The 20,563-nt window shown below is 40.7% G+C and overlaps 1 protein-coding gene across 7 annotated transcripts in view; it reads right to left on the reverse strand.

Moving 5' to 3' along the window:
• mtss1lb (MTSS I-BAR domain containing 2b) overlaps positions 1 to 20,563 on the reverse strand; it is a 73,939-nt gene that overhangs the window by 20,543 nt on the left and 32,833 nt on the right. For 3 of the 7 annotated variants that reach the window (XM_069173920.1, XM_069173918.1, XM_069173921.1), the window contains exons 4-7: positions 4,101 to 4,185; positions 3,155 to 3,246; positions 2,259 to 2,333; positions 420 to 428 (exon numbers count right to left, since the gene is read on the reverse strand). In XM_069173920.1, coding sequence (XP_069030021.1) covers positions 420 to 428; positions 2,259 to 2,333; positions 3,155 to 3,246; positions 4,101 to 4,185 — 261 coding nt within the window. Of the gene's footprint in view, positions 1 to 419; positions 429 to 1,887; positions 1,913 to 2,258; positions 2,334 to 3,154; positions 3,247 to 4,100; positions 4,208 to 20,563 lie in introns of those variants that run through there. The other 4 variants (XM_069173919.1, XM_069173924.1, XM_069173922.1 and 1 more) reach the window with 3 other exon arrangements.

Here is a 20,563-nt window from a genome sequence, read left to right on the forward strand (position 1 = left end):
CCTTGTGTTGTCGAGGGGGCCTGAGGAAAAGGTCGAGCTTTAAGGCTTTCATTATTTCAGTTTTTATCGTGTTTTTGTGGTATATTTCAAAAAAATGTACGTAAGCAAATAAGTTACCATAAACTGTTCGCTAATTCTAATTACTAACTACCGCAATAATACTCAGAGAGTGGGGTAAATAATGGCCCACAGCTTATTTTTCAGGCCCAGTGGTGTGTGACTCCAGCCCTGATTAAGCTCCGTGTTTCCCAGAAATCTCATTTCTGTTTCAGTGTTGAAAAAAAATTCCAAATATACTCAAAAAACCTTTCCATGACCACCCTTTTGTGACAACCCCTGTCTGCGGGCAAAGGTTGGGGACTGGACTAACAAAAAAGGTGAGGCAGCAGAGCAGTGGTGACTGACAGGCTGATACTTACCCTGGATCTCTATAAGAGTGGACAAATACCACAGGGAAGAGGAGACAGAGAGTCGGTGGCAGTGAGAGGGGGCGACAGCAAAAATAAAGCAAAATAAGAAGGGGGGGGCAGAGAGAGGGGGAGGAAGGGGGGGGGGGCAGAAATAGCAGAACTCATTGTTAAGGTTAGTACAAGGTAGACATCACAAGACAGCCACAGTGCCATGGGTTAGAGCAAAATAACTCCAGAAACAATAATACCACCAAGCACCAGCCATGACAGGGCTAACAGACACCGGCAAACAGAATAGTAATGGACACCGCGCAACAGTTTTACAGAATGGATTATATTTATATATTTGTAATGTTAGTATCATTTTTCTGCAGTAGATAAAATCTACTGTAAGTATATCCTACATTCTCTGAGCTGCAATCATGGAGTTGCCTTTAACATAAGACATACATGACCCGTCCTAAGTTTAAACACACCTAGTTCATTAGGGCTTATCTTTATTTTTGCTATTTTCTACACATCAGAACAATCCTGAAGACATCACAGCTATAATGTATGAATAACAAAAATGTCCATCCATCATTTAGGCCCGCTTTATCCTGAACAAGGTCACGGGGAAGGAGGCTGGAGGGTAAACCCGGAACAGGTCACCAGTGCATCACAGGGCCAACACAGAAAGACAGAAAGAAACAGATAACCATTCACGCACATATTCACACCTACGGGTAAGTTAGAAAAAAATATGAACCTAACATGCATGTCTTTGGACGGTGGGAGGAAGCCGAGGACCCAGAAAAAAACCCACCAGGCACAGGGAAAACATGCAAACTGCACACAGACGGTCCGAGCCGAAGTTCGAACCCAGAGCCAGGTGAAGAGTTACCTTTGCTGCAGAGATTAATTTGTTTCTTTAAGAGGACAATGACCCACAAATCACCTCTGTAAGAACTATATGACCATTAAACAGCGTGATGGGGGCCAGATGACCGACCAAAAATAAACTGAGATGGTTTAGGATGAGTAGGAATGAAGAAAGAGGAGTCCAACAGAGTTCAGCACAATGTGGGAACTGCTGAAAAAACATTTAAAGTGGATGAAGCTCATGAGCATAAATTGTGTGCAAAGCTGCCAACGAAGTAAAAGCTTCCAAGGATCTAAAATGAATAACATATTTTCCTTTGTTTGCACAAAACAAAGCATTATTTCATAGTTTTGATGTCTTCAGTATTGTTCTACCGTGTAGTAAAACTAAAGGAAAACTCTTGAATAACGAGGGCGGTACTGGACTGGTACTGTAAAATATGCAAATACGTAAAATGCTTTACAGACATGTTATATTACGTATTTATCTGCCTGGCAACTGAATGGAGGCTGTTTTAGAAAGAAAGCAACACTTATTGGTTGCTGCCTCACGATTCAGGATGAGTCAGGAACCTGTAATACTATTGAGCACCACAAGATGGCAACATAAACTCACAAGTCATTTGATCTTCACTTTGTGCTCCTCCACTTCGATTGACGGCATGTTTGTGTTGGAATTGAATATAATCATTGTAATATCGTCTTTTATCTTGGGTGCCAAACTGATATAAAAAAATATATCAAAATTGTGTCAATTTTTTGGCAAATTTTGCTGATTTTGTTTAAAAATTCTTTATCAACATTGGTAAATTCATAGAAATAGCAGTAATTAATAGGAGTTGGACGTCCAAATGCATCCACAGCTACAACACATGAGCTACACAGAAACACCAGTGATACAAGTAGAAGTGACGGTGTCTGAGTGACCGTGCCAGCCATAATCTGTGAGACGAGCCGGAGCTCCGCTGTCAGACAACTGACGGTTACCTTTACGAGCCTTCTTCTGCAGTTTCATGGTGTCAGATGACTTCTTCTTGATCTCGTGGCGTGACCTCTTGTACTCTTGAAAGAGGATAAACAGAAATGTTTTAGTAAGAGGAATGTAAAGGCCTCTGTGTGAACTCGTATTATCTCGCATTTACATTTTTAGCTGAAATAAAAACACTTTCAGAAGCTGCTCAGCACAGAGGTCAATGATACAGAGATTAACATCGCTTGGAGGGAAACATCAATCCAAAGTGATGAAAGCCAGATCAACATTGAACATTAACTGTGGCTGCAGATCACACCACCCTGCTGAAAAAAAACTACAAAGAAACAGTATTCTACATGATCTGGAAGCAATATAGATCTTTATGCAAGGTTATCTAGCATTTGAAAACATTAACTTTACCCTTTAATATTACATGCTAAGTCATCCTGTTTGCATCGGTTCATAACTATTTATGATGTGGTCCAGTCTTCTCTTGATAAATAATAAGTTACTTCTTGGTGAGCTGTTTGTGGCATAAAATAATATAAATGATCATCAGTTAAGTGCAACATGACCTGCAGTCAACCGATGAGGACTCAGCACTTCAAATGTCATCCAGCAACATCCAGAAATGTCATCAACAGAACAGAACATCGAACATGATGGGATCCTTCTTTAGTGTAAGTGAAGTGAGTGCTCTGGATAATTTACTATCAAAGGATCTACAATCAGATTAAACTGATCAAACAGGTGCAACTCTTTCTTCTTTTTTTTAATCCAACCTTCTCAGTGGTCTCTTCCTCACACGGCTGTAGGTACACTGCACTTGTACTGAAGCTGCTTCAGCAGAGAGGACGTGGGGCTTCACCTTAACAATGAATCAGCATCATAAACTGTGGTGTTAGTGTACCTTTGGCATGATCCTTATCCAGCTGGTTGGCCGTCTTCTTCCAGTCTTCAATCTTGTCCTGGAGAGGTGTGATCAGGCTCTCCATCAGAGCGCTGTCGGAGGGACGGAGATTTAAGAAGAAGATGCATAAATTAGAGGACAGGTTAGACGCAATGCTTATAATGGAGATGGAGAATAAGGATTGATTTCTCATTTAGAGTCAGTGGCTAAGGAAAATATCTCCACCATGTGACGTCTTGACAAGACAGAGAGTTAACAGGATCCACCCCCACTATTCACAACTCATTATATAAATACCCTTTATGTATTGTTCCAATTCATAATTTTTGTATCTGGAACATTGTCCTCCCTCCGTCCACACATGCACACATATGTGAAACAAACGCTCACACATCAGGTAAATGTCAGATTAATGGACCATGTATACAAGCACTATACACAGACACACGAGGATGTTAAAACTCATTCAGTCTTCAGTCCTTCGATCATCATCATCATCATCATCATCATCATCATCATTATCTCCACTATCATTATCTCCATCAATGTAATAGCTTCTGCTGTGGAAAAGTCATTAGATATTATGAAGAATGAAAGAAAAAAGCAAACAATGGTTGACAACAGACTCTCTGTGAGGTTTCCGGAGTGGTCTGTGCTGCGTGCCAGTGGTTGTATTTATATACAGTCTTTTAAATATGTACAGACAGAGAAATGTTCCTAATGGAATCCATACAGCAAGAAGAAAACCTCGCCAGACATTTGTCCCATCGTAGCCCTAAAACAAGGTCAGCTTTAGATGGAAATGCATATGAGGTTGAACATTTTCCGACCTCAGAAAACCATGATGGGCTACAGGATAAGATCAGCAATGGAAGTAACTAAAGAAAGGGAATAAGATGAAGGTGAGAGGCAATGAGGAAGGTTTACGTAGGTGTATGTATCTTACTTGGTGAACTGGCGAAGTTTGGCCTCAATGCTGCGATGCCTCATGCACATCCTGGTTAGAGCTGAACCAATATCTCTGGTTGCCCCTGGAAACACAAAACATCATATCTTGAAACATACACACACACACACACACACACACACACACACACAAACAGACTTTACCAAAGCGTTTCATTGCTCTTTTTTTGTTCTATAGAAACACAGATCACAGAGCTGTGATCAGTATTTATATTACAGCTGTTCGTGTGCAGTATAAAGTCAAGGCTGATAAAAGCACTGAATCATTCAGGCACATGAACAACTGCAGATGTGGTTTTTTTTACATCCAGCCAGTATTTACACAAGACACAGAAGTGCCTCTCGTAGACACTATACACACTCGCATCTGCGTCCAAATAAAGTAGTATCTCGTGAGTGTGTGTGTTTGTGTGAGAGCCAGCCGCTCAGAGACCCAGCTTCGTGCTCAGCTAACCTGCAGCTGTAAACACCAGTCTATTTTAAGGCAGTAGGTCTATGTGGAAAAAGCTGACCCCGGAGTTTAAGTCAGTTTAAGTGATGGCAGACACAGCAGACTTCCAAACAAGGTGCTCCGCGCCGCTGCCGCCTCTGTACAGGTGGAAAGCCAACACGAAAAAAGGGTGATTACAGCTTCATTCGCATTCTCTGGACTTAAAGACTTTCCAGCAGAGGTAGAGTTTATACAGTATACAGCGCCTGGAGAATACCATAATCACTACTGCCACCCAAATGTACACACTGGAAAATTCTGATTAAACAGCAGCCAAATGGGATTTCCTCGAGAGACACTGTTTATCATGAGGGTTTACGCAGGCTTACACAGTAAAATACAAGGAGTGCAGAGGGAGGAAGAGCGTCATTCCAAAATGTTATGTGCTAGTTTAATAGTTTCATCCCAATCTGAAAATCCAGTGTCTCAAAAAATGATTCACAATGAATGATGTGATCTTAAAGCAATTAAACCATGTCTAACTAAACTGCTAATGCTTTTTACGCACAGTTTTAGTTAGCCAACAAAGTGATTTAATGTGACAAGTGAACGTTGATTTAATTATTTAAACAACAATAGTCTCATTTACATTCCTACTTTAGAAAGTTAGTTATTTCTAACATTAATAGTTATTTCTAATTTCATCACATAAAACATGCACGCAGAAGATTTGCACAGAGATCTCAGTGTACCAGAGTGTGTGTTTCGTACGTTACATAAAATAAATCCATTCATAAAGGAGACTTTTTTGTCTCAGAGGAAAGTGCTTTGACATCTTTCAGATAAATGTTCTGTACAGACATTTATGATCCCAAAATCATTGATTGTGTGAACCACAGTGACTTCTTGATTCCAAAATATGTTTGTTTAGGACCAAATATTTACAATACACTGTAATGACATTCCCATCGGCCTCAGCTGTACTCAGTGTTTAGGGATGATAGGCAAATGTTCACACACTAAAAGCTTTCCATCTGTCATCAACATTTTAACACTATCACAGTGAGCATGCCAAGATTAGCATTTAACTTAAAGCACCACCGTGCATAAGCACATCCTCACAGCAGGGCTGTAATTGTTTGGTAATTAAAATGATGAGCTTTGTAAAAATTGACCGAACTTGTGAGGAGGGTAATCAGGGGTGACGGTCACTGTGTGACGGCAACAGGAAACTGCTCTGTAGGACGCAGACTGATCAGTCGAAAATGCCTTGCTCATGAGCAGCTCAATGGTAATTAGCACTGCTCAATTAATTTCTTGACCAGCTAGTCTGCAGATGTTAAAACACAAGGCCTATACTCACATGTGCTACCACATTCCTATACACTCACACACACACACACACACACACACACACACACACACACACACACACACACACACACACACTGTGTGCTGTTCACTTCCAGAGAGAAGTGCTCCATTCATAATTAACAAATTCCTCCCTCACGCCTCCTGTTCTACCCGGCAACCATTCATTAAAGGAGAGCCACCCTCCCCCAGACACACACATTCATAGACACAAACACACATACTTAGAATATACAAGTATACACCATGCATGCCGATCAGTTGTAGCAGTATTTTGAACCGTGTGTGCTGAGGACAGGATCCTATCCCACATCGGTGAGACGATGAGGAGAGGAGTGAAGCTCATCAAGAGAGCGAGTGTGTGATATTTGGTTTCGAAGGAAAAGGATGATTTGGGAATGAAATGAGAGAGGAAGAGATGGAGGGAAGATGAGAGAGCATGAGGACGAGAGGGGTCGCCTTGCACATTTTAATGAGCTTACTGCTGGAGTGAGAACCATGGGAGTGGAGTTACAGCCAAGTGTGTGTGTGTGTGTGTGTGTGTGTGTGTGTGTGTGTGTGTGTGTGTGTGTGTGTGTGTGTGTGTGTGTGTGTGTGTGTGTGTGTGTGTGTGTTTGATCTCTACATTTATGATGGTTCTCTTCCTGTTTGTTTGTTATTACCAGACCTCTCAGTCTATATAGGAGATCAACAACTGGATGAGAACACACACACTACTCACATCTGGAATACAGCTACTGTGTGTGTGTGCATGTAAGTCAGCGTTAATTTGCCTCCAGTGCAAATCATCATGTTGCAGCATTTTATTTGAACCAGAAGAGGCCAAACAAAGCTCAAACCTTAGTTTGCCTTATTGGACGATGTTTCATGCAGAGCTGCAATTCTAATGCTGCTATGTGAATGAGGGTTAATTGTACACAGACTGTGGGTCTGTGATTTCATAATGATTTGGCAAAAAGAAAACAAAAACACAAACAAAAACAAATGTGGATACAGGCAGTAAGGAATAAGGCAGAGCTCAGAGGTGTGAAACTGTCTTACACTATGTCACAAACTCAGCTCAGGCTTGTGACAAATGAGTCCACGCACACAAAAAGATGTCAATTTAAATACTCAAAATTGTTTTGGTGATGGCATCAGTTGTGTAAAGTGTAAAGTGTAAATGTGTGCAAATAAAGGGCAAAACAAAAGTAAAGAGCAGTGGTTAACATTGTGGAGGTGTAAGTGGAGAGCTGCCCAGCCAGAGAGAGAGAGAGAGAGAGAGCATGGTCTTCTAGATGTAGCCTCACCCACTTCTCAGGTGCAGCTGATTCTCCCTGATGACCCATCCAGGCTGCAGTCAGGAAACAGGACTGAGCAGCACAGGAAACGAGGAGGGTGGGCCGTCACACTCTAACTGCTAAAAATCATTCGTATTCATAAAGTTGTGCAGGAATATGAGCGTTACGGGGACGAGTCTTTTTCCATCATCAATATATCATCACAGCTGCTGTTGTCAAGTACAGCAGGCTATAGTCATGGAAATCTGATGTAACTATGTGACTGGACAGACAGACAGACAGACAGACTTGATAGATAGATAGATAGATAGATAGATAGATAGATAGATAGATAGATAGATAGATAGATAGATAGATAGATAGATAGATAGATAGATAGATAGATAGATAGATAGATAGATAGATAGATAGACAGACTTGATAGATAGATAGATAGATAGATAGATAGATAGATAGATAGATAGATAGATAGATAGATAGATAGATAGATAGATAGATAGATAGATAGATAGATAGATAGATAGATAGATAGATAGATAGATAGATAGATAGATAGATAGATAGATAGATAGATAGATAGATACGCGAGGGGAAGTTGTTTTGCTACAGCAGCATGGGTTAAAAAGATACAGAATAAAAAGTAAGAAAACTGACAGAATAAAAAGTAGATTTAGTAAAATAAAATATAAAATATGGATGCATATATGACTGTTGTTACTTAAGGCTGCAATAATCTACAATGTTAGCCACAACATTGAACCACCTGCCTAATTTTGTGTGGGTCGCTCTTATGTTACTAAAATAGCTCTGGTCCGTTGTGGCTTGGACTCCACAAGACGTCTGAAGGTGTCCTGTGGTATCAGCCACAAAGACCTGAGCAGCAGATCCTTTAAGTCCTGGAGACTGTGAGGTGGGGCCTCCATGGACTGGACTTGTTTTTCCAGCATCCACAGACGCTCGATTGGATTCAGACCTCGAGTCAACCCCGTGAACTCTTTGTCATGTTCCTCAAACCATTCATGAACGGTTGTTTCAATGTGACAGGGAGCATCATCCTGCTGAAAGAGGCCTCTGCTATCAGGGAATACCATCGCCATGAATGGTTGTACGTTGCCTGCAACAGTGTGTAGGAGGGTGGTACATGTCAAAGTAGCATCCACATGCCAGGACACAAGGTTTCCCAGCAGAACATTGCCTCTGCTGGCTTGCCGTCTTCCCATAGAGCATCCTGCTGTGCTTTGATCCAGTCGTCTATCACAAGATGGTCCTTCTTCAAGTCACTCAGATACTAACGTCAATCACTGCTTCCAACACATCAACGTTAAGAACTGACTGTTCACTTGCTGTCTGATTTATTTTGAGCCTTGACAGGTGAGACAATCAATGTTATTCACTTCACCTGTCAGGGATTTTGATGCTGTAGTTGATTGGTGCTTATATTTATCTTAACATCAAATGACGACATGTAATATCAAAAGGTCTGGAAGTAATGACCAACCCACAGAGAATCATCATCATCTTTCAGCCAGCATCATTACTGTTTTAGTTTACTATAATGACTCTTAGCAGCATAGTTTCCAGATGCAGCATGCAGCTGTTTTCAATGAAAATACTCTGATGAAGCCACTTTAAACTACTTATTCAGCATTTAGAGCAGACAGACAAAGTTAGTGATTAGCTGTTTAAAATAGTGCAGCATTTAACAACAAAAGATTACAATTTTATTCAGAGGAAACTGAATATTAGACTTAAATGCTGCCACACTAATCTTGCTCTGTGTCTGCTGGCTGTGTAAGTGGGTAAGTGTAAGTGTGTCAGGTTTACTCAAAGCAACACAAAATATATTCTTATAAAAAGGCCATATTCTCCATGTAGCCAATGGGTGACTGGTATACACTTACAAGTAAAGTGAATTCGGTCAAATGTATGGAAACAAACAACAATAATCACCCAAAATATTAACAGAGGATTTTTTTTTTTTTTTTTTGCATGATACAAAAATAACATTTTAAAAGTATGCAGCAGGCTCCTGTTTTCAAAGTCTGCTCCCTCTGGGAAACGGCTGTGTAATTTAAGTTTGAGGCAAAAGATCAGAGGCTACAGGAATCCCTTTCACCTTAACATAAAATACATCTATGTGTACTTTTTGGTATTGCTGTTTCTGTTTGTTTGTTTTCCATTAATTGCAGTGTAACAGAGTTCAAAGATAATCCCACTTCTCTCTACCCTCATTCTGTCAGCTGTCCTGCAGAGAGAAGGAGGGACTCCCTCATTACGTTGTCCTTCCTCTCCCCTTCACTCACTCTACCTTTCCTGCTTTTGATCTGCTTTCTGGCTGCAAAGCTGCTTGTTAACATACAGTACATGTTACTGTTTGTAACAGAGACCCAACCAAACAAGATACTGAATACTAGCCGTGTAGCTCCAAAGATGTAGTATAATTTATACCGTAAAACAAATACTGTATAATTCATATTAAACACAGCAAATACTCATCACCTAGCTGGTTTGGTCACAATCAAATGGTCACTATATGGATTATTAGTAATACCACCTGATATTTAACAACAATGGGTCAAAACCTGGTACAGTATCTGGCTAGTGTGAAACACTAGGGTGCTTTTAATTTGAAAGGGATAAGGGAAGTCAAAGCATTTGGCCAACCAGTGGTGCCATACAGCGTACGGCTGACACTGACGGAGCTCCTGGCGGCTCATGGTGAGTTTTTCAGGACGAGCTGTTACCTCACGACGCCTTCTCTCACAATACGCTCACTTAAAAGATAATGAGATAATGCAAAAGTAGTCTTCGCTCACGCATTCAGTCCCTGACAGACATTTGTGCGAACAGCGGGATCACTTTCAGGACACTTTCTGTTGAAAATCCAGAACAGATTTGATCATGTTTAGTCAAAGTGTGAGCCCGACCAGTGGACGGCGAAGTCACTGTTCGTCCTCGTCACCTAGCAACTGACTTAACTGACAGGTTTGTTACAGTTTCCATGACAGTGCAGATCTTGGCTCGTTGCTAAGGTGAGAATCAGAATGTTGCTGAGGTCATATTGTCTGCTGCTACGGAAACAAAAGTCTGAACCACACAGAGAGAGGCTGAAGGACAGAGAGGAGTACCACATACACATCCAGCAGTCTGCAGTCAGTCACGCACACACAGCAAACTCACCGTGGAAACCGGACAAGTGCTCAGAGCGGGGGAACAGGAACAGACAACATCATATCTTAAAATTATATCTCAAGAGATTGTCATTTAAATAAATGTGTTTTCGGTCATTTTATATCGCCCTGTGAGGTCACACAATCGTGACTGAGCCCGTGGGCCCACCGAATAAAGTTCTTGCATTTGCACTTCCAGAAGTGGTGCAAAGTTAGTGGCAGGTTTTTGAACACTCAACAGTGTCTTCCCCCTGACAGGTCGGCAGAGCTAACGCAACAGGCTCCCTTCAACTCACTTGTGTGTGAAGTGTGTCCGACTGACTAATGTCACTGTTTGGAGCCAAAAAGCTGCAATTACTACTTAACGCCACAGGTGTCACCCAAGAGAACGAAACAGAGACCTCAGAGGTCGTTACTTTAAGTATCACCATTACCAGTTTTATTCAAGAATTATGTGATTATGTGGCGTAATTACTGGTACACTAGGATTACAGTTACAGTTGCACACACACATGCTCGTATACACAGGCAAATCATTGAGCCTCTTCTGCTCCCTCATGATAGCATCTGTCTCTCTCTGTTTCTTCGCCAGCATCTCTGGCCTTCCCACCGGTGCATCTCCATAGCAACTATCATCCATGATCTCGCTGACAGATTTGTCAGCCTGCGGTTTTCATTTTTCTGTGCAATGCAAGCAAACATGCATCCATTATCTATACATGCTTTATCCTGTAGAGGGTCACATGGGGCTGGAAACTATAACAGCTGAAACTGGTCAAAAGGCAGGGTGCCCTACAGACAGGTATCCTGTCCATCACAGGGTCCACAGAGAGACAGACAACCATCCACACTCACACCAGCAAACCAGCAAAAAAAGAGAAGACCCAGCTGACCAGCAGGTTAAAACCTACAAACATTTTTACTTGTATAAGTGCATTCTGCATGTATATGCATGTATTTCTCTGTATGTGTGTGTGTGTGTGTGTGTGTGTGTGTGTGTGTGTGTGTGTGTGTGTGTACATTGTGCTTTCTTTCGAAAACATTGTGGCATCAGTCTTATAGTTACATCAGTTTTAGAAATACGCCACTCCAACTGGCCACAACAAGGATTCTATGTATATCTGCAATTAGATCTGAAAATGTCTGTGCACCGACGCTCCCCATCCAACCTGATGGAGCTTGAGAGGTCCTGCAAAGAAGAATGGGAGAAACTGCCCAAAAATAGGTGCCAAGCTTGTAGCATCATACTCAAAAAGACTTGAGGCTGTAATTTCTGCCAAAGCTGCTTCAACAAAGAATTGAGCAAAGGCTGTGAATACGTATGTACATGTTATATTTACGTTCTTTATTTTTTTTTATAGATTTGCAAAAATTTGAACCAAACTTTTTTCACTTTGTCATTATGGGGTATTGTGTGTAGAATTTTGAGGAAAAAAAATGAATTTAATCAATTTTGGAATAAAGCTGTAACATAACAAAATGTGGAAAAAGTGAAGCGCTGTGAATACTTTCCGGATGCACTGTATATGTCCTTGAGTAGCAGGTCAATAATTAAGTCATATCTTCTATTTTGCACCTAAAACAACCATCAGAATGAAAAGGCTTTAACTCTGAAAAAACGAGAGTTTGTTATGCTGTATCTGCTATTTTGTTTAAATAAAAAAAAAATAAAAAACATGACAAATATCTCATGTAGCACAAAGGGAACTGAAAAAGGAAGACACAAACAACAAGAAGCCTTTGTGGATGTTAACTGATATTTAGTGTAACTACATCAATCCACACACACACACACACACACACACACACACACACACACATTTTGACGGGAAAAAGAAAACGAATTAAAGGAGGAAGACAATAGAGGATGGAAATTATGCAGTCGGTGATATAAGGAGGAAGAGGAACATGGAGTCAAGGATGATGGTGCTTTTGTGTTTCGGGTGGCATAACAAGGAGAGACGGTTAATGCCAGCGCAGGTGAGGATACAGTTGCCAAGGTTACAGACGTCTGCAGCAACCGCCCATCTGTTCCCCTGACACATCGCATCCCTGCGATGACACAGCAACAATAAAAGGAGGGGAGAGAGTTAGACCAAAAGAAAGCCAGGGAAGGAGGAGACAAAGAGAGGAGGAGACGGAGGTGATGAGGAGACGGATTAAAGAGGGGAAGACGGGCAGAGGCAGAGAGACTGCAGTAGTAGCAGCGCCAGATAAAGCAGAATTATTCATGAGGCCTAGATATTCCTCTCACCATGAAAGCAAGTCAGAGATTGTGCTTTCCAGACGACCAGGCAGCCAGTCACCCCGGCCAAAACAAGCCGTCTGTGATACAACAGCATCTACGCTGCACACGCGATGTGTGTGCCAGTGTACATCCTGTGTAGCAAGCCTCCAATACCGCATGCTGAAGGAATGCATTACAGCATGAGACATTATACTTAAGCAGTAAGCCACAAGAGGCCGTGGTTTGGAAGGACATTTATTGAGGAGAAAACTAGTGGTAACATCAGGTTTACTGTGGTGAGATCATGTGTGACATTTGGTAATGAGTAAATACCATGATTAAAAACCCAGAAAAGGAACACAGCTCACCTGAACTGTGTTCAACGTATCAGAATCAGATGTATTGGCAAATTATGTTTACGCATACAAGGAATGCTGTGGACGGTGGTGGATCTTGATACTGTTGAGACAATGTACATACTACTTACAGATTATATAATCACGTATATACACAATATATAAACATCTCAGCTTCACAAGACTGTAACTATTGAGTCGGGTGTTTTTACAGCCAGTGCATCAATTTTAGATGAGCTCATGGCGAGTGTGTTTACCCGTCTGCCGTTTGCTGAGATCAGAGGCAGCAGGAGAAAAGATTTTAAGAATTAAGGCGACGCACTTTGGTAGAAACAAACCAATTAATCTTAAACAAAGGCAAACCTCTGTCCAAACAACAGGGATGTTTTAAATAGAGCAGTTCAAGGGTTTGAATTACCTGCTACATCTGCTGAGCTCCATCAGCAGTTTGTGAGGAACAAGTTAACCTTGAAGTTCACTTGTTCTTGTTTACTTGTTAACCTCTAGGTTTCCAGTCTCCTTCTGGAGGAGACTGGAAACAACCTCCTACACCACCCTGATATAATCTCTCTCATGCAAACAGCTGTGACGTGTTTTGACCTTTAATTTGTAAAAGTGGATATTTTTTTACAGCAGCTGCAGCCTGACACCAGCTCCAACTTGTTTTGATCGACTAAAATATGTCAAACTTCCACAGGACCGGAACAATATGTGCTGTCAGTCAGAAATTCTTCAAGTAGACAGAAATTGTCACACACACACACACACACACACACACACACACACACACACACACACACACACACACACACACACTACAACATGCCAGCTTTGACTTCTGACCCCCTCACTGGACCCATGACATCAGCCAGAAGGTCATGATGAGGTCACTTCCTGTCAAAATATGTCCCTCAACCCCAACTCCTGTTGCCATGGAGACATGGTGACAGGAAGCTAAGACAGGCAATGACAGCTGAAAGGACACTCACAAGGCTGAATAACTTACAAGAGCTGTATTCACACAGCTGTCAATTAAATTGATGTAAATTAAGACTTTTTAAAAATTATATTCTTTTAATATTCACAATATTGAAAATGTGTTTTATTTATTTTTTTCTGTTTATATTACCTGGAGGATCTTGTAAAACTTGGTTTAACAAAAGAGATTTAATCTTCCATTATGTCCGCACAGAAATTGTTCAACCGTGTTGAAATAAAATGTATAGTTTGCTTTTGTTATCGAGTATGATCTATAATATTCTGATTATGTATTTTGCAGTGAGCCAAGCTGCAGTTTAATTCTGCTGCTCCTCATCAGACCTCGTCTTTAGCGACTCTGGAGAGTGTGACCTAGAGGAGTGTCCGCTGTGATGAACCTGAACAATCAATGTTCTGGTCCAGTCTGGTTGATTTCCACGGCCGATCAGTTCTTCCCCCAGTCACACGGCATCAACACATTTGTTTTGAAGTGGTGTGGTCACAATAAAAACAACAACAACAAGCTCTTCAACCTACTTTTACTCAGTAATTGGAATAAAAACACAGGAGAGTCCTGTTTACTGGGGTCACCTGCTGCTTTCAATGAATGTACAACATTTAGGACTTCTTACTGATGTCACATAATAAATTGACTTCAGTTGTGGAGAAGAGGCAGAGCAGTGGTATATCTATCAAATGAACAGGCCATAATGTCTACTTCACAGGTAATTCAACGCCTTTTTTGACAGTACATCCAGTCATAAGCTTGATTCAAATAAAAAAATAAAAAATAATAGATAAAATGAATCTAGGAAATAAATATTAAACTTTGAATACAGGTTTGCAGGTATGTTATCTCATTCTCAGTGTAGTGCAGTGTGAACTAAATACTGTAAACTGTGTGGTGATTATGGATTATTTAATGCCATTTAGCTGCTATAAATGCCACAGAGGACTCAAATTACCCTTTATGGTATTCAGCATTTTTAGCTTTCACTTTGTGACCTATGTAAATGAGATACCTTCTACATGTATTAAATTGTTATAAAATTTCATGCTGTATTTGCTTTACGTGACTATTTTAAAAGTCCTCGCAACCAGCAACATTTCTATGTTGTGTTGTGGTAAAAGTACCTTTTCCCCAACAGAACATCACAGGCTGATAATAGCCTCTCACACTTTATGCCAACGATGATACTTTATGTCATACTGATTACAATAATGCCAGAAATACATGACATATGCTGTGACATATCACAGCATGCATCCAGCAGGAAAAACTTAAGTTAAGTAAGCAGAGGTGCCATCACATCATCAGAAACTGTAAATTTGTCCAAGTACAAAGCTTCTAGACTGATAATTCAAACTGAACACGACAGACATCAAACAAAACCAAACAGACTCAGTCTCTCCAGGAAAGTCTGCAGCCAAGACATACTTCTACTATGAGCCCCAAACAGGAAAATGAGTATATAGATCTACAGGAGGTGGACAGAATAATAACAAATATGTAGTGCAATTCAGTGCAACAGTGCTGTGATAAATTGTACTTTTGGTTTGCATAAAACAGCCATTCCTATCCTCAAAGTCGAAGCCAGTAGCTTGACTTAAAAGTAATTAGAGACAGCTGAAAATTGGGCCTCATTAATAAACCCTGAGATCCTGAAAATCTCACCTGAATACAGCACGACCTGCAAGAAAACATCACTCCTTCAGGATTACACAAACCACTTGGCAAACAAAGCTGACATCAAAGAGCTTTCTTTAACATCACAGAGGAAGTCCACTGCCAGACTACTTCCTTAGTCGCCAAACAGACATGCACAGATGTCTACATGTGCCCCAAAGCCCGGAGTCTTGGACCCATTAAGATGCAGGGTACTGTTGAACAGGCAGTGCGGTGTAATGCTTAAGAGTGGAGTCAGCTGGGCCTGGGAAAGCATGCACATTCTCTGGCTTTGATTACAGGGGCTGTAAATCTCTCTCACACACATACTCACTAACACACACATAAAGGCACACGAGAATATACAAACTGAAATACAGATACACAGTCACTCCCTGGAGACCAAGGCCGGGCTGAACTTCAGGTCTCCAGACAGGGCATATTTACTCAGAAATGAGGGGTTCCTGCCAAAGGACAGCTTCTGATGCTAAAAATACATACACAGAAAGTGAAACCTGCCAGGCCAGCTCACACTGACATACAGAGGAAAACTGTGGAAAAGGTAAAAAGAGAGGAAGGGGAAAAAAAAGTGGGAGGTAAGTGGGACTTAATAGGCTTAACATTGGATTTTCCCTGCCTCTGTTTACTATAGTCTACAAGGAGGAGAGAAAACACAAGTTATTGGAAATCTATAGGCTGCAAACATTTCTGATCTGATCTTACCTGTTCTTCTTCTTCTTCTTCATGCCGAAAAATGCAAACTTTCTGTGGTGCTAGAAAGACTGTTGACTACTGTATGCATATTTTTTTCTCCCACAGGTTTAGAAGAGAGCTATGGAGTCCGTAAACTGAGAAAAGTGTCGGACATATTTTATCAAGTCAACAAATATAACTGAGTATGTGAATAAAGAACATTTTAGTTAACTAGCTGACTATTTGGTTAGCATGCAATAATATTTTAGCAACTGTTCCAGTCGAACGGTGTGCTCAGATCAAACGCAAAGCAAATTATTCCCGTGGAGAGATTACATACAAAGTCAATTCAAAGACGTCTGCACAAGTTGAAAATATTAAAATTTCACGGGTGATGTGGCACTACAAACAATTTGTCCACCATTTTACAACCACAGTGGCAACGTGGTAGGCTTTGGCCAAGCCTATGACGTTAGCATGTTTCAACAGTGTTTGTGTAATTACTATCACCGACAGAAGGCGGAGACACAAGTTCTGCACTGCAGGTTTAAGCTACAGTAGTTGCCAATGCAATTCTCTTAAACTGAAAATGATGGTAAATTCATAGATGATCAGTCTGTATCAGTGTATGTCAAAATCCAAAAATAGTAAGTGTGAGATAAATAGTTAAAAAACATTTTTACGACAAACCAATTGGGGTTTAAAGTAAAGGTAATCTGATTTATATTTCTGTTTGACTCCATTTTAAACATTTGACTACCTGTATTATTTAATTATGTTTGACTATAACATCTTATCTACTTTATTTTGTAATACTCAAAGCTCCAAAGGTTGCACGTGGGAGCTGTGCGTTAATCCACGGAGTGCAATAAGGATATCCTTAACATGACGTGCATTAGAACCTGCCCTACAGAATCATATTGTGAAGAAAGACTGGTCAGGATCAGGGTTGTGCGCAGACACCCATCCTGTTAATGCGTCCTTGAACAAATACCTGAACCCCTTCCAGTTCCAGAGTTGATGACCTCATTCATGCATTTAAAACATCCTGTCCTGACATGGAAAACCAATATCACTACATTATCATGCAGCACTACTATTTCATATTCACTGTACTCTGATACAGCAACCTGACACTGAACTAGAATCAATGCAAAGGGAAATCAATTGAAACCACATTTGTGCATCTTAACAACCTGATATTGATCTGACATCAATATAGTATATGTATGTTGAAGTTTGAGTTTCAGATTGATGTCATACAGTACTTGCTATTGCACTGAAAAAGATGAAAACCTACTTGTTCATTGATGGTAATCTGGTAAGAAAGCCAAACAGTTGAAACAAAGCAGCTTTTTGATGAGGTGCTGCCGGCTGTTGAGTGGCTGGTTTTCTGAGCTGTTTGCACTTCCTAACCTCTCAAGGCTACATGACACATGATCTGAAAGAGCTCTCACTGCTCCGGCAAATACTTAGAAAGCCTCTCTGAATTAAGTTCAAGTGAAAGTTTATCTCAGGAACATATTTTTGTCACACCGTTGGTGTGTGTGTGTATTCTCCGGTATCATGTGTTGAGATGGTCAGCTGAACGATTGTAGCTGCTGGGAAGTTTTCTCACTTTGCAGTTGATTAAATATTCTTACTTAAAGAACAGATACTGGAGACCCCCACACAGACTTGAAGAACATGTTAGATATTTGTATCCATTTATTGGTAAATACGATGTCTAATGAGTCATGCAATCTAATCCAGAGTTTAGTTTTTTCCCTCAAAGCAACAGAAACTTTTTACAAAGAAGGGTGAAAAAAATCGGGCTTGTTCTCTTTACAGTTTTTTTCCACCTAAAGTTTCCAGACATGTACAGTAGCTTGAGCCAGCAGCCGGAACTACGAAACGTATTAATCAAAAGAAAGATGCAAACATTATTTTGAAATTCACAGAAGTTGAAGAGTTCCCTCCATGGTGTAACACTTAAAGTCTGTCAAGTTTAAGATTTGACCTACTGCCATGTGTTCTTGTCAGGTGGTGCTTTATTATTAGTATTATTTATTAAGCACATAGCAAGAAATCCAGGTCGAGAAATCAACCCTGCAGGTCATACATGATCAGTGTCCTGCAAGAATATTTTTTGTGTGGGAAGTCAACTAGTCGTTCTTAAGCTATAATTATAGATAGGAGCAATTAATAGAGTTATTGTCTCACTCACATGTCACACAAAGGCCTTCCTTACACTCTGATTTGCATATAGAGCACATACCGAGGCTTGAAAACATGACTAACATACATGAGCGGGAAAATGTTTGGAATCCACTGCCCATCTGCTTCATTCCACAATTACACACGGCTACACGCGTGTCCCCATGCAACACCTCATGAAGCACACCTTCGCATATGTTCGTGTACAGTATGAACACACATTCTCACTCAGCCTGAATAACATTCACATCTTAACATGCACAACGTGGTAACTCTGCATCCTACAGATGGTACATGCAGCATGCCATCTGCATGGATGCATCAAATGAGCTGCTTCAGTGCAACAGAAGTGGCCTGTGTGTGTCTTTGTGTGTCAGAATGGCAGAAAGGGGATCATAGACACGCACGCATGCAAATAAATGGATATGAACCCTTCTTGTAATTATAATGGCTGTTTCATCTTAGACTAATGCATCCCTCCATGTCACTAAAACACACACACATGATTTACATAAACATCAACTAACTAAATGCTAGTTGATTACAGAAAGTATAATTCTTAACAATACTTTGTTATCTTTAATATATGTTGTTGTATTAGATCGAAGCACATGAATCAAGGGTCGAAGGACGGAGAGTGTCGTATGTGCTGACTGTAATGCCCTCTGAGACAAATGTGTTGTAACATTGGATCATATAGATTTGGTTGCCATGGTGCTGCTTTTGCAGCCCAGTTTTCTCAAAACGATAATATTAATTAAATGTGTATATAATTGTACCTTTAGTGTTGCAGCATTACCCGTCAGAGCTGTGGCGTCAGACCAGACTTAAGCTTGTCTGTGCTGAGTCACACACTGCAGTGGTCTAAATATAGCATTGTGGGTAATGTAGTCTGATCATCATGAATGCTCATCCGCTGCTGTGCACACTCCTGACCCTCACAGGAAAAGACGTTACGGAGAACAAGCAAAAATGAGCACGATGAGAGAAGGGTGGGTCGTGACTCTTTGAGTAACATCATTTACAGCCTGTAACACGCACCAAATCAGCCACTCTATACCCACAACGCCACTATTAAGATGTTTTGACACATTTTTGATTCAAAGGTCACAAATGATGTTCCATCATTTTTCTATACAAAAATAATACTCTTTGTAATGAAAGTGTGTGGATAAATGAGGGGTAAGACAAAGAGTCCTCCAAGACATAACACTGGCACCTCTCTGTGTGTGTGTGTGTGTGTGTGTGTGTGTGTGTGTGTGTGTGTGTGTGTGTGTGTGTGTGTGTGTGTGTGCCACTGTTGCCATGGCAACAAACCCAGTAGGAGACTGGGATGTAGGGTTGGCGAAAAAGTGAATGGACAAGGAGCACATACATACAGCGAGCTGCACTCAGACTCTGTGTGCATCATGACGGCCGGATACAAACGCATACTGTACTTCACATGATGAAAGCGGGAGGGGTTATGTTACAGACAAACAGACTCATATTATCGATAAAAGAAATGGGCATTTGAAAAACCTCAATACTCCACCAAAACAGCATCAGCCAAAAGAGCATTCATGATGTTCAAATAATGGAGAATTTCCTTCAGGTTAGAGGGCTGAGGTGAGATCATTACATCAGGATTTTCAATATGATGTCATCTAATGTAGGCAATGGAGGGTCCTCAGATGGATAGCAGTAAAACTGTGTGTGTGTGTGTGTGTGTGTGTGTGTGTGTGTGTGTGTGTACAGCTGAGCCAGCAGCAGCCACACTAGTTATCACGCCTGGCTGATGGCTGTTAATGCTGTGGATTAACACCTAACTCTCACTGACTCTGAGCACACACATGCACACATACTAATATATGACGTTCTCCCTCATACATGCTGTAAAGTGTTGCTGCAATATTTTGACAAACTCCGTTAGTTACTGAATCTTAGATGACAAAACTTGATTTTTCAGAAAATATTTAATTAATATTTGAATACCCCCAGAAACAAGCACAGGCACTCTTTCTCACAAGCGTTCCAGTCCTCAGCCAGTCTCTTGTCTGATTAAACAGAATTGGCTTCGGAGCAGCAAGACTGACT

Source organism: Embiotoca jacksoni, unplaced genomic scaffold, assembly GCF_022577435.1.
Source record: "Embiotoca jacksoni isolate LCO1_2020_lvr unplaced genomic scaffold, fEmbJac1.0.p SCAF_6, whole genome shotgun sequence".
Lineage (NCBI taxonomy): Eukaryota > Metazoa > Chordata > Actinopteri > Embiotocidae > Embiotoca > Embiotoca jacksoni.